We start from the raw sequence: 14,984 nt of genomic DNA, 5'->3' as shown, positions 1-14,984 counted from the left end.
TCCCAGTATCAGAAGGACTTTTTTAGCATCAGAAAATCATGGATGCCCTATGCTACTATTCATATGTATTTGGAGAAACCCCAAAATAAAATAAAATTAATATTCCATTTAGCCTTTGCATATATACCTTGAGATTCATTTCTTGTCCATAAAGTTATGCTGACCATTCCAAATGATGCTGTAAATTGCTGAGCTCAAAAATCACTTGACTTCCATCTACTAAGTTATCAATTATAGAAGCAACAACTAATTTTTGTTATTGATAAATTAAGGAAACAAAATAACAAAGCAATAATTTGGGTTCTTAAGTTTTATTCTGCAGGTCAATCTGGTTTATAAGACACAAGATTTTAAGAGTAAATTTTGAATTCAAAGAAAAATGTGTTGAATTGTCTATGGCAACCAGTTAACTTCATTTCACAGCCTGCTTAATTGGACATTTTATTAAAATCTAGCATTTTCTTTGGTTTTTAATCCTCCAGGCAGAAGATGAATTTGTTTATTGGCCAAATAAAGATGAGCCTATAAATTGTGAAAGCTTTAAGGTCACTCTTATGGCTGAAGAACACAAATGTCTGTCTAATGAAGAAAAACTTTTAATTCAAGATTTCATCTTAGAAGCTACACAGGTATGGTTATAATCTAAATGACAAACTTTTCATCTTAAGCACCTGTTAAATATATGCTCTTTAAGGATCTTTTCCAGCAAGAAAAAGAAGGAAACCGATTTCTTACAAATTGAGACAGATTACCTAAATAGTAAGTTTTACTTTACTTGTCACTTTCATTTTCAAAATCTTGTAGAATCATTAAATACTTGATTATCACTAAACGGAAAACAAAGATTTCTACACACACAGGAAAACAAAGATTTCTCTTTTACTTCAGAACAGTTGCCGATAGAACTTAAATTGAAAGTAAACACAGTAAAAAAAAAAGTTGAATCAATCCTTGTTCTCATGTATTAACTTTACCTTGGATTCTCCTAAGTAAAATGGAAAACATATTACTTAGTAAATTAACGCATTGATCTCCAAGAACGTATGAGTTGATAAGTGAAGAAGTGCTTTTTTAAAATTTAATATATTTTATTGATTTCTCACAGAGTGGAAGGGAGAGGAATAGAGAGTTAGAAACATCGATGAGAGAGAAACATCAATCAGCCGCCTCCTGCACACCCCCCACTGGGGATGTGCCCGAAACCAAGATACATGCCCTTGACCAGAATCAAACCTGGGACCCTTCAGTCCGCAGGCCGATGTTCTATCCACTGAGCCAAACTGGCCAGGGCAAGAAGTGCTTTTAAAATGTGCAGTGAACTAGAATTGTTTTACTAAATTCTTTTTAAAAATATATATGTATATTTTTATTTATTTCAGAGAGGAAGGGAGAGGAAGAGGGAGATAGAAACATCAATGATGAGAGAGAATAATTTATCAGTTTCCCCCTGCACACCCTCTACTGGGGATTGAGCTTGCAATCTGGGCATGTGTCCTTGACCAGAATCAAACCAGGGATCCTTCAGTTCACAAGCAGATGCTCTATCCACTAAGCCAAACCAGCTAGGGCTGTTTTACTAAACTCTTGATTATCTACAAGATAGATTCTATAAGGAATTACTCTAAATTATTTGTCAATATTTACATAACTACAGTACAGTACATTATTTGTTGTATAGCCATACTAAAATACTAAAAGATACTAAGAATGATAAGTAAGGAATCTGAGGTTCAGAATAACTTCACAATCAAAAATTAAGTTTTAGATGGTTTAATTGTTTCACTTTACAATACCCGAATTCTGAAACCGGTAAACCATTTCCCATCCTATATAATAAAAGCCTAATATGCAAATTGACTGAACGGCAGAATGACCAGTCAGTGGGGGGTGGGGCCGGTGAGCATGTGGTGCCAGGCCAGCCAAGGCGGGTGCCAGCGGGCAGAGGGAGTGAACAACAATTGGGGGGGCGACGGTGACCGGCAGTGGCAGGGCAATGGGGGGCGGGACTGGCCACTTGCAAGCTAGGGCATTCCCCCATTGCCTCCCACAGAGGGAGGCCACCGGTGGTGGTGGGGGGTGGGGTCGGCACCATCCCCCAATCGGCCCACTGGTCACCTCCCACAGAGGGAAGCCAGACTGAAGCTTAGCCATCAGTTGGGTATCCCCTGAGGGTTCCTGGACTGCAAGAGACTGCAGGCTGGGCTGAGGGACCTCCCTAGTGCACAAATTTTTGTGTACTGGGCCTCTGGTATCTATACTAATAAAAGGGTAATATGCTGATTGGACCAGGAGATCTTCTGGGAGGCCTTCCAGACAAAGCCATGGTGGCGGGACTGAGGCAGAGGTGGTTAGGGTGATCAGGCCAGGAGGGGAGGGAAGTTGGGGGCGAGAAGGCCGGTGGGGGGGGCGGTTGGGGGCAATCAGGCAGGCAGGCAGATGAGCAGTTAGGAACCAGCGGTCCTGGATTGCAAGAGGGATGTCCGACTGTCTATGGGATAGGGCCTAAACTGGCAGCCGGACATCCCCCAAGGGGTCCCAGAAAGGAGAAGGTGCAGGCCAGGCTGAGGGACACCCCACCCCCGTGCATGAATTTCGTGCACCGGGCCACTAGTCTATAATAATAAAAGCATAATATGCTAATTAGACCAGACAGCAAAACAACATTCCGGATGTCCTTCCAGATGAAGCTTCAGTGGCGGGGCCAAGGCAGAGGCGGTTAGGGCTGATCAGGCAGGCAGGCGAGTGGTTAGGGGTGATCAGGCAGGCAGGCAGGCAAAAGGGTTAGGGATGATCAGGCAGACAGGCGAGCAGTTAGGGGCAATCAGGCAGGCAGGCAGGCTTACAGTTAGGAGCCAGCATCCGACTGCCAGGATGTCCGACTGCCAGTTTATGGGATCAGGCCTAAACCGGCAGTCGGACATCCCCTGAGGGGTCCTGGATTGCAAGAGGGTGCAGGCCAAACCCCATGCACCAATTCCATGCACCAGGCCTCTAGTGGTATATAAGAAGATTCACTATTCTGCAGACTATTTGAATGACCAAAAACATATACATTTGATAATACAAGTAATTAATAATGTAAACATTGCAATGGAATAGTATCCTACTTGATTAAACAAAACAAAAAAAAAGGGAAGAAAAAAAAGAAAAGAACATATTGATTCCAGTCCCTGGTAGAGGGACTTACATTCCTTATTTGTAAAATGAGGGGCAGATACCAATAGAATACTAAGATCCCTGAGAGCTCTTAACATCCTATCTAATAAAACAGTAATATGCAAATTGACTGTACCTTCGCTATGCCCACAGCCAATCAGAGCGAACAAGATGGCAGTTAATTTGCATATGCTGAGGGAGGGAGGAGTGAAGAAAGCAGAAAGCATGGCAGCTGCGTGGGTGGGCGGTGGCGCAGCTGTGGAGCACGCGGCCATGGTGGCCTCTGAGGTGGTGGCAGGCAGTGTGAGCGACGGCGATGCGGCCACAGTGGTGGCGGCGGCGGCAGTGTGCGGGGCGCGCAGTGGAGGCGGCAGGCGGGGCATGGCGGGCGGTGTGCGAGGCCGCAATGGCCTTGGAGGCGGTGGTGGCTGCGGGCGGGGCGTGGCAAGGCGGGTGGTGCGTGGTGGGGCGGGTGGGCGGGTGGGGTGCACAGCAGCAGCGCGAGGGGCTGAGGAGGCAGCGGCAGCGTGCGCGGCGGGTCGGGGTGATCAGAGGCGGCGGCAGCGCACGGCCACAGAGGCAGCTGCGTCAGCGGGCGCAGAGGGTCGGGAGTGCGGGGAGAGGTGGGCTGGGTTGGGTGGGCGGGACGGGCGGGAGGCGCCCCGCCCGTTCGGCCCTCCCTGCCCCGCCTGCCGCAGCGGGAGAGGTGGGGGGGCGGGAGGGAAGCCCGCCAGAAGTCTTGCAGGAAATATTCCTACAACGGGTCCCTAGTTCTATGATAATTTTCACCGGTAACTGTTCCCTACAAACTTCAAAATCACCCCTTCAGATGTGTAGTTTCTCATGTTCTCCCATAAAAAATTTATTATAAGAGTAATAATCATTAGATACCCATTATCCTGACTATTGATCATGTCTAATATCTAGTTTGGCCCTGGGTAATCAGCCAAATTTTCTCCTGGTATATGCAGAAAATAAACATCAATGGTGAACTCCAATTTAGTACATCTCCTCTACATAAATCAACTGCTGTGGACACCTTGATCACCCGATCTAACATAGGAATGGGAAGTATTTCTAAAATAATGGTAAAAGAAGAGGGAAAGACTGAAGTGGGCAGTTTCATAATTTCAGACAAAAAAAAAAAAAATCACAGTGTTTGAGGTTGGTAGAGGGGTAAAGGTCTATACTGTAGAACCAGGGTTTGTTTTGGTGTCCAGGAGGTTTGGAGTAAACTACTGAAATTAAGCACTTGGGGCTTTTACTTATTTACCTATTATATGAGCATTATTAATTATTAAATAGTGGATAGATTAAAAAGAATGTTCATAAAATATATGCAAGGTATAAAATCTATATATATAAAAGCCTAAGCGACTGAACGACCAGTTGACCAGTCGCTATGATGCACACTGACCATCAGGGGACAGACGCTCAATGCAGGAGTTGCCCCCTGGTGGTCAGTGCGCTCTCACAGCCAACCTCCAGCACCTGGCTAACTTCTCATGGTCCTCCCTTACCCCCCACCCCCAGCCGGCTGGCCCAATGGCCCCGATCAGGACTGGGCAAGATGGTCCCAATCAGCCCTGATCACCGGCCAAGCCGAGGGACCCCACCCATGCACGAATTCATGCACTGGGCCTCTAGTGATACTATAAATGATTTCATGGAAAAAAACACAGCCTTTACTTTGATGTCCCTCACAAGCCCCCCATCCCATTCCATCCTTCTCTACCTTCCGAAGCAGCCACCTCCTGAATCATTCCATGTTTATCGCTCTCTTGATTTACTTTCTTATTTAACCTTTTGTCCTTGTATTCCTTAAAACCATGTTCTTTAGTTTCTGATGTTTTTGAACTTCAAATAAATTATATTATGTGTATTTTTCACTTTACTTCATCCTGATGCTGCCAATATGTATCTATATAATTGAGTATAGTTCCGATTCATTTAATTTTCTGCTGTTTAGCATTCCAGTTTATAAATGTACTTTTTTCATTCTACATTTGGGTTATTATTTGTTTGTGTTTGTTTGTTTTACTATTGCAAACAATACAGCTGTGAATATTTTTCAATATATGCACAATTTTTCTCTTGGGTATGTCTGGGAATTCCACTGCAGAGTCATTGGAATGAGCATCTTCTACTTTCTGCAACTTTATTAAGTTAATAGAGGCCCGGTGCACGCATTCGTGCAGGGGGTGGGGTCTGGCTGCCCTTCCCCGATCGGGGCTGATTGGGCCAGGCCGGCTGTGGGGAGGGACGCAAGAGGATCTAACATAGGAATGGGCAATCTGGGCATGTGTCATTAGCCTCCATATTAGCCTTTTATTATGTAGGATGCCAACTGTTCTCCAAAGTGGTCCTGCCAGTCCACCTGCCCACAGGAGCACTGGAGTGATTTGGAACCACCACCTCCTCGTCAGTGTTGTGATGAGAATGATGTGGCATCTCATGGTGGTTTAATTTGCATTTCTCTAGTTGCAAATGAAGTTGGATAGCTTTACATCATCTTTTGTGAAGTTTCTGTTTATGATTTTTGTCTATTTTTCTATTAAGTTTTATACCATTTTCTTATTAGTTTATTGGAGGTCCTTTTATACTCTGGATACTAATCCTTAGTCAACTATATATGTTGGAAATACCTTCTTTCCTATTTGTGATTTGACATTTTTCTTTGTGATATTTTTGGTGAATAAAAGTTTTAATGTTTAATCCATGTAAATTTATATGTTTCCCTTCCCACTTTTTAAAAAAATAACTTTTATTGATTTCAGAGAGGAACAGGAGAGAGAGATAGAAACATTAATGATGAGAGAAAATCATTGATCAGCTATCTCCTGCATGCCCCCTACTGGAGATTGAGCCCGAAACCCGGGCATGTGCCCTGACCGGGAATCGAACCATGACCTCCTGGTTCAGAGGCCAACCTATGCTGAACCACTGAGCCTTGCCAGCCAGGCTCTTGTTACTTTTATAAGGAAATCATCTGGTGTCTTTAAAAAAAAAATCCATTTTTATCTTGAAAAATCATCTTTTTACCCTTTTATCTAAATGTTTTATAGCTCTACCTGAAATTGACATTTTGTATTATGTTTTGTGAGGCAAGGGTCCAATTTCCTTATTTTCCATGTGGATAACCATTGTTCCAGCATACTTAGTGATCAGCAATACCAGTTCAGTCATAAATCAAATTTCTCTCCTATGTGTATGGGCTTGTTTCTTGGATCTCTGTGTATTATATTGGTCTCTTTGTTCACACCTCTGCCCAAATTATAGGGTCTTGTTCATTCTTTTATGATATAAGACTTGGTGATAGCTAATGAGATAGTCTCCTATATTGATTATCTTCTTCAGTGGTTTCTTGGCTATTTTGGACTTTTGCACTTCCATATACTAGTAAAATGTTGGTTCTGCTGCTTTTTTAAGTTTATTTTTTATTATTCTTTAAAATATATTTTTATTGATTTCAGAGAGGAAGGGAGAGGGAAAGATAGAAACATCAATAATGAGAATCATTGATCAGCTTCCTGCACTCCCCCTGCTGGAGGTTCAGTCCGCAACCGGGCATATGCCCTTGATCAGAATCAAACCTGGGACCCTTCAGTCCACAGGCCAACGCTCTATCCACTGAACCAAGCCAGCTAGGGCATCTGCTGCTTGTTTTTAGATGTAACATTTGATTGCGGACACTTCAGGAGCTGGAGGTCAGAGGTGTAAGGGATTTAAAGTCACACAGGCTGCTTGGTCACTTAAGCAAGAATCAGAACTGGGGCCAGGTTGAAACCAAACATTACTCTCCTTGCCAGCGTCTTCCCCAGTGTCCTGCTGTCTCATTTTCCCCTCAGTTAAACCTGAGTGATACTGGTACTGAAAAAGTCTATGTTATTTTTAAAATACATTTTAACACTGAAGATTTCTTCTTGTAAGTTTAAATTTAGCATCACAGACACACCTTTTGCACATACTGCCATGGTTTGATTGGCATAAGCCCACAAATAAGGTTTATTGTTGGAATAAGAAAGAGATGCATCTATATGTGACCAATGTGGCCTCACAGCAATGCCTTCCTTCCGTGAAGGACAGGCTGACGCTGCTGCTCGCTTGTGCGTGCCGTTTGCTTTCATCACCTTCCTGTGATTTCTGATTTTCCTCACTCATTCTACTCAGTAACCCATCTAATGCTTTTAACACATGATTTTTTCTTTCTTGTTACAGGATGATTATGTACTGGAAGTGAGGCATTTTCAGTGTCCCAAATGGCCAAATCCAGATAGCCCCATTAGTAAAACTTTTGAACTTCTAAGTATTATCAAGGAAGAAGCTGCCAGCAGGGATGGGCCCATGATTGTCCACGATGAGTAAGTTCCACACTCGAAATCAAGTTGTGCCTTAGCATCCCCTAGGTCAGTGGTCGGCAAACTCATTAGTCAACAGAGCGGCAAACCGCGGCTCGTGAGCCGCATGTGGCTCGCGAGCTGCAGTTTGCCGACCACTGCCTAGGTGTGCGCGGATTTCTCCTGTCTTTGTACTCACCTAATGCTTTGGGCCAATGTAGTGATTCAGTCTGGGTGGATTATCTGCTTCTTACAGACAAGGTGAACACGGAATTTTTTTTCACTTCTCTTGGAGCTCCTCCTGAAGGCAGGAGATGGGTGTGTGATCACAAAAATGTGCTCTTGCAATGGATGCCAACAGCCCTTTGGGTGATGGTCCAGATTGATTGATTGATTTATAGTTAATCCTCACCCAAGGATATTTTTCCATTGATTTTCAGAGAGGGTGGAAGGGAGAGAGAGAGAGAGAGAAACATCAATGTGAGAGAGTCACAGTGATTGGTTGCCTCCCACACGTGCCCTGACCAGGGCTAGGGATCAAGCAAGCAACCGAGGTACGTGCCCTTGACTGGAATCAAACCTGGGACTCTTCAGTCCACGGGCCAACACTCTATCCACTGAGCCAAACTGGCTAAGGCTGATGGCTCAGTTTTAGCATATGAATTTTTACAGGTGCTAATCAGAGACATTTCTCAGCCAGGGACTTTCTTGGAATAGGAGTAAAATTGATATATTTTTTATTTACCAGAAACAGAGATCTTTATCCAATAAGTCTTTCCAGGTTTCTGTTATAAGCAAATAAAAAATATGTGTGCTGGAATTATGTATTATATACATATTCTATGTAATGCATATTATAACCTTAGTCAGAGCATTCTGATTTATTGCTAGCTCCTGGTATAAGCAAATCTTAATCCTCTATAAAGCATCTCATTACTAATATCATGAGCACTTGTTGAGTGTTCTGTAAGCCATAAACCATAGTTTTATGCACAATAAAGAGAGGCAATTCATTAGAAATCTCAGTGTTCTTAGGGCAAAGTTGTCAAGAGTGCACACTCTGTGAATCCCAAATATGAAAGTCTGATGAATCTGAACGGAGCCTGTCCCTTCCCTTTGCTTCAAGGCACGGAGGAGTGACAGCAGGAACTTTCTGTGCTCTGGCAACCCTCATGCACCAACTAGAAAAAGAGAATTCCGTGGATGTCTACCAGGTAGCCAAGATGATTAATCTGATGAGGCCAGGAGTCTTTGCTGACATCGTAAGTAACCAAGCAATGAAGCAAACTTCTTACTGTTACTACTGACTTCCTAGAGCAGTGATGGGCAACCTTTTGAGCTTGGTGTGTCAAACTTCGCCAAAAAACTGAGCATAACTCGGGTAGTGTGTCACTTTGAGGAAAAAACTAACTCCAAGACTCTAGTCGCAAATGTTTCATCCTCAGGAGCAGCAAATGTTTCATCCTCGGCATGCAGCCGTGTGTCATCAGAAACGGCTACGCGTGTCAGTGCTGACACGCGTGTCATAGGTTTGCCATCACTGTCCTAGAGGCTGCCAACCTCATTTTATCCTACATCAAAAAAGGTCACATTGACTGATGGCATTAGATGTAGTTTTCAGCCTGAATTACAAGTTGTTCTGTCTCCAACCCATATAACTGGAACTATAAATAAGAAACATTTACATTTTTTCTTCTAGAAAATTTATGGCTAAAAATTTTAAATCACGTGTGTGCTCTTTTTACAAGACTTGTAATTCTGCCAAATATCCCCAGTAGAAGCATCAACACCCTGACTTATCCAACAAAATAAATAGCTACGTTTCCAGAGTTCTCGTTCTGCCTAGCTCAGAGAACCGTCAGAAGACACACCCCAAAGTCTTAAACTTTTGAAGTTTTCACTTTTTTCTCAAGTGAAATTTAATTTCTGAAGTTAACAAACGGCTAATTCTTGGGTACCTTTAAAAAGAAAGAGAGACTCAGATGATCAAAACAGAGATACAGCACATCTGGAGAAGTTGGTCTCGACACTGAAATAATTTGGAAGTTTTATTGTAGAAATATGGGCTGAAAAGACAATAGGGAACTTAGTTCAAGTGGCCAATGGGAGAAGCCTATGTGGATGTAGAATATAGGCTCACCTTCATCCCCTGGTCTGTGCATGTATAAGGGACTTAGAAAAGGTCCGGTATTTGAGCTACAGCCCAAACCCACTGGCCAAAGGCAAGGTTACCCCTGCAAACCTGCACTTCAGAGGAGACCTATTAAACATCTCATTCAGATCCCTTGGGTTGTATCAGGCTTGTCCTGTATGGAATTGCTTTCCAGAGGTTGACCTTTCACCCATTTTGAGGATGCATTCAATGGGGCACCAGTTCCCATGTGGTCCTAAGGACTGTTTGCTATGATGTTAGTCCCCAACTCACTTTCTCTGCAGCTGCCTTCGCCTACCCGCCACAACCAAACCAGCATCTGTAAGAGGAAAAATACCTTATTCTACCTGTCTCTACTCTGAGACCTCAGCAGGGCACACGCTCGCTCACCTTTGGTAAAGCAGGGATAGCGCGGTCAGGTGGGGAGAGTGTGAAGAATACTTGATAAGTGGATCTTGGGAAAAACCTGCATCTGCATGGGTGTCTCAGCTGACTGATGTGCAGTCCTTTGACCTCCCCCTTAATAGACAAACCCAATGGTTTCCATAACAACTAGAGAACGGAGAATGAGCACCTTATTTGGGAGTGGGTCACAGGTGCCTCATGCCAGAGAGCTACACACAAGTTGACCAGTCAGTGACGGAACCCTGTCACATTGCCTTCTCACTGACGCCATGAAGTAAATGAATAAGGACAGAGTGCCAGTGTGTGTGGACCACTTTTCTAGGACAATAAATGTTAGCTAATTAAAAAGCTGGTTTTTTTATCCTCACCCGAGGCTATTTTCCCATTGATTTTTAGAGAGAGTGGAAGAGAAGGAAAGACAGAGAGAAAAATCAGTGTGAGAGAAACACATAAATTGGTTGCCTCCTGCAAGTGCCCCGACGAAGGCCCAGACCCAGGAGGGGCCTGCAACTGAGGTATGTGCCCTTGACCGGAATCGAACCTGGGACCCTTCAATCTGCAGTCCAACACTCTGTCCACTGAGCCAAGCCAGCTAGGGCAATTAAAAAGCTATTTTAAATGTCATCAGAAGAAGACATTCATATAGTGTGCCTCTGCTGAGTATAACAGAGCCCCTAACACAGAGCTCTTCCGTGGACAGTGCCAAAGTGTCACTAAAAATATTCCAGATGTATGTCTTCACTGAGCCTCTGTTTATATCTCCCGTTCTCTGTTTTTTAGGAGCAGTATCAGTTTCTCTACAAAGCAGTCCTCAGCCTTGTGAGCACGAGGCAGGAAGAGAATCCATCCACCTCTCTGGACAGTAACGGCGCAGCATTGCCTGATGGAAATATAGCCGAGAGCTTAGAGTCTTTAGTTTAACACAGAGAGGAGGGGCGATCGAAACTCCACATCTCAAATTAGACTGGAAAATCCGTCCTTCTGTTCCCTGTTTTCTTTCCCATCCCCTGACAGTAACTTTCATGACATAGGATTCTGCTGCCAAATTTATATTATTAACAATGTGTGCCTTTTTGCAGAACTTCTTGTAATTCACTTATTGTGCTTAAACTAAAATGATTGAATTTTACAGTGTTTCTAAGAATGGAATTAGGGTGTTTTTTGTATTGATTTTAACAGAAATTTTCAACTTACAGATATTAGGAATTCCAAACTACAGAAAACATGTTGTTTTAGTGTCAAATTTTTAGCTGTATTTGTAGCAATCATCAGGTTTGCTGGAAATATAACTTTTAATACAGTAGACTGTAAATAAAATGCTCTGTTCCTTATGATATTCAACATTTTACAACTGCAGTATTCACCTACAGTACGAAATAATCTACTTACTGTAAATACTGCTCTAGTGGCTCCATGGACCAAATTTATATTTATAATCGTAGATTTTTATATTTTAATACTGAGTCGGTTTTCTAGTTCTGTGTAATTGCTTAGTTTAATGATATAGTTCCTTGCCTGGTCTTGCTTTATAAGTCTCCTGATATTGTTCCATGTTATCTCAGTGATTAACTCTGTTTTAGCATGTGATTTTAACTTTTATGGAAAACAGAAATACATTTGTTTTGAAAGAATATGTTTTTATGAAAATAACACCTTACCCAACATTGTTTAAATGGTTTATTGAAGGGATTGCAAAAATAAATATAAGTATTGCCATCAACTTGCGTTTGCCTGTGGAGTGTTGTGCCAGGGCCTGTGTGACAGCGAATGGTGGGCGTGGGTCCCGCTGAGACGATGGATCTGATGGAACTGTGATTCCAAACTGCACTGAGGCACACAGGGACTTCACCAAATTTTCCATGCTTGAGGACAACACAGTAACATGTACTGACACTGCTAACAACTACTAACATGAAATTATTTGGACCTAATTACTTCATAAAGGGAACCATTATGTATGTCTTTGGGCTTAGTGGAGCTAGGAAAATGTTACCGAGAAGCTAAGGGTACCACATACCAAGAAATGTTGAGAAATTTTCGTTGAGAACCAAACTGAGAGTTAGATTTGCCAGCCAGGGACAAGCTAAGCTGGTTTGGAAACTAGGTGAGTAGAAAAGGACCGGGAGGTCATAAATCCCAGAATGGAAAAAGGGAAGTCCTATGTGAAGGTAAATCAGCAGGGCCCACCGGCTGTGGGGAGCCCAAATGCAGCAGAAGAGGGAATCATGGGTAACCAGCCTGCTTTGATACTGGGAACTGTGCCCCGACTCAGCCAGGAGTGTTTTATAACACTGCCTGCTGAGGAGGGCAGTGATCCCCAAGAATGCCCAGCTTAGGGCCCACAGCAGGAGGCCAGGAAAAGCTTCCTTTAAACCAGCGGTCCTGAGGAAGGTTCCCAGGCCAGCAGCACCAGCGAAACCTGGGAACTGGTTAGAAATGCAAATCCTGGGTTCCCATCCCAGACCTACCATGTCAGAAACTCTGAGGTTGGGATCCAGCAACCTAATGCATGTTCAGGTTTGAGAACAACTCAGGGAGCCTCGAGTCTCCTCTAGCAATATACCAGGAAGTTTTCACTAAATCCTTAAAATAGAACTAAAATTAATTAGTTCTTTTTTGAAGCTTACTTTTTAAAGCAATAGTCATGAAGATAATCTGAAATAGGAACACAAGAAATGGGAAAACAGCCCTAGCCGTTTGGCTCAGTGGATAGAGTGTCGGCCTGCAGACTGAAGGGTCCTGGGTTCGATTCCAGTCAAGGGCATGTACCTGATTGCAGGCTCAATCCCCAGTAGGGGGCGTGCAGGAGGCAGCCGATCAATGATTCTCTCTCATCATTGATGTTTCCATCTCTCCCTCTCCGTTCCTCTCCACAATTAAAAATATAATAATTTTTAAAAATGGGAAAACAGATATTAGAGTGTCACAAATCACAAAAGGGATAGCCCCCGGATCACCCAACACAAAGTGTCAGTAGTACCAAGATGGACAAGCCCTGCTATCATCGATGTACACCAGGGCTCTTGTTATCATTTTCCTGATGTTAGCTAGTTAGGCTCTTTTCAAATTTTTCCTACTGCAAACATTTCTTTATGTAAAAAGCTTTTACCATGTTTAACATTATTCCTTAGGCCCTAGCCAGTTTGGCTCAGTGGATAGAGCGTCAGTCTGTGGACTAAAGGGTCCCAGGTTTGATTCCTGTCAAGGGCACTTACCTTGGTTGCTGGCTCCTCCCCGGCCCTGCCTTAGTCAGGGCATGTACAGGAGGCAACCAACCAATGTATTTCTCTCACATCGATGTTTCTCACTGTCTTTGCTACTCTCTTCCACTCTCTCCAAAAATCAATGGAAAAATGTCCTCGATGAGGATTTTTTTTTAAAAAAGATTATTCCTAAGTACTGATTTCTTTAAGTATCATTGGGCAAGCAGATTGTATGAATATTTTTATATCTTAAAACTCTTTCACTGTCCAAAAGAGTTGTACCATTTACATTCCCACTGGCGAGATAATAGTTTTTTATTGTTCCATTCATGGGTTCAGTCCTCTGCTCAAATAGCTCCTCCTCAGAGCAGCATTCCCAGATCAGTCTGTCTGAAGTAGCATTCCTCCCAAGGAAGATATTCAAAATATCTAGCACTGATCATCACAAGAGACATGGGCTGGCTCACTGTCCTGAGTGTACCAGCTGAATGTCAACCCACCCACCGCTCTGCACCCCCTTTGTCCTAAGGACCCCCTCATCTCCTTACTGTGCTTTAATTTTCTCAGTAGCATATGTTGTTTCCTGACATACTTTATGTTGGTTTGTTGCCCATCTCCTCTATGAGTATGCAAGCTTCATGAGGAGATGAATTTTGACTCTTTTTTTTTAATGTCTGTATTCCCACACAGACAGTGCCTGGCACATTAAAGGCACTCAATAATTTTAGATGCACCAATGAAGAATGAATGAATGAGTTGATTTTTACCTAGAGCAAAAATTCTCTCTTTAATAGTCCTGAGAAACTTGATACCCTGTAGGTAATGCTCCTCAACATATGATAAATATCAATTTTGACAAAATATGTCTATTCTTCATTTTTTTTCTGTAGCACCTTTGTAAGTTAGCCCTGTTGAATAAAGGTGTTCTATACAGATTTTATCTCCAATTTTACAACCTCATAAAGTATTAAGAATGAACATAATCCAGCTATTCAGTTAAATGCACCAGAACCATAAATTCCATCATCATTCCAGTATTATACTCCCTGAGAACTTATGGCAACTGTTTCTTTGGATAAAATGAGTATAAACATTTAATGCATGGATATACTACTTAGTATCACACCATAAGGATCTTACTTAATTTTCATATTTCTGATCTGAATACCCCTAATTTGTTAGCACTTAAAAAGACTCATACCAGTTATCTAATACACAAAACATGAAGAATAAGATCTCTTTAAAAGCAGATACATTTTAAAATATTTTCTTAGAATTAAATCCCACTCATAGAACACAGAATCAGACATACTAAGCATTTATTGAATTAAAATTAATTTCTTAGAAAAATTGGGAAGGAAAATCTACACATTTGTCAAAATAAAGAAAAGCTTTTGTTATTATAAAATTTAAAATGATTTCATATTATTCACTCACTTGCTAACTGCAAAATATTCTGGTACATTAGAGGTAACCTCCTCATTAGCACAATATTGGCATGTGAGTAGGTGGTATTAAATGTTAAAGCATGTAAATGAAACACACTACACCAGTTTGAAGAATCTAGGCATCCTTGTCATTAAATCATAGTGAACAAGTTTTTCTAAAGTTATCATTTCTTAAAAGAAAAACAAGAGTGATATCAGAGGAATGGCAGCGTGAGAGATGCCCTTGGCTTCTCCCACTGAAATTTCAGCACGTTAACCAACTCTAATTCAACAAAGAACTCCC

At 42.3% G+C, this 14,984-nt stretch overlaps 1 protein-coding gene across 1 annotated transcript in view; it reads left to right on the top strand.

Moving 5' to 3' along the window:
- The window catches only part of PTPRZ1 (protein tyrosine phosphatase receptor type Z1), a 197,500-nt gene extending 185,730 nt beyond the window's left edge, over nt 1-11,770 (top strand). The window contains 4 exon segments of the mRNA XM_054726188.1: nt 483-629; nt 7,375-7,517; nt 8,620-8,755; nt 10,831-11,770. Of these exon segments, the coding sequence (XP_054582163.1) occupies nt 483-629; nt 7,375-7,517; nt 8,620-8,755; nt 10,831-10,971 (567 nt within the window). The 3' untranslated portion in view covers nt 10,972-11,770.
- The last annotated feature ends 3,214 nt before the right edge of the window (nt 11,771-14,984 follow it).

This window comes from Eptesicus fuscus, chromosome 14 (assembly GCF_027574615.1).
Source record: "Eptesicus fuscus isolate TK198812 chromosome 14, DD_ASM_mEF_20220401, whole genome shotgun sequence".
NCBI lineage: Eukaryota > Metazoa > Chordata > Mammalia > Chiroptera > Vespertilionidae > Eptesicus > Eptesicus fuscus.
This window is presented reverse-complemented; position numbering and strand designations above follow the sequence as displayed.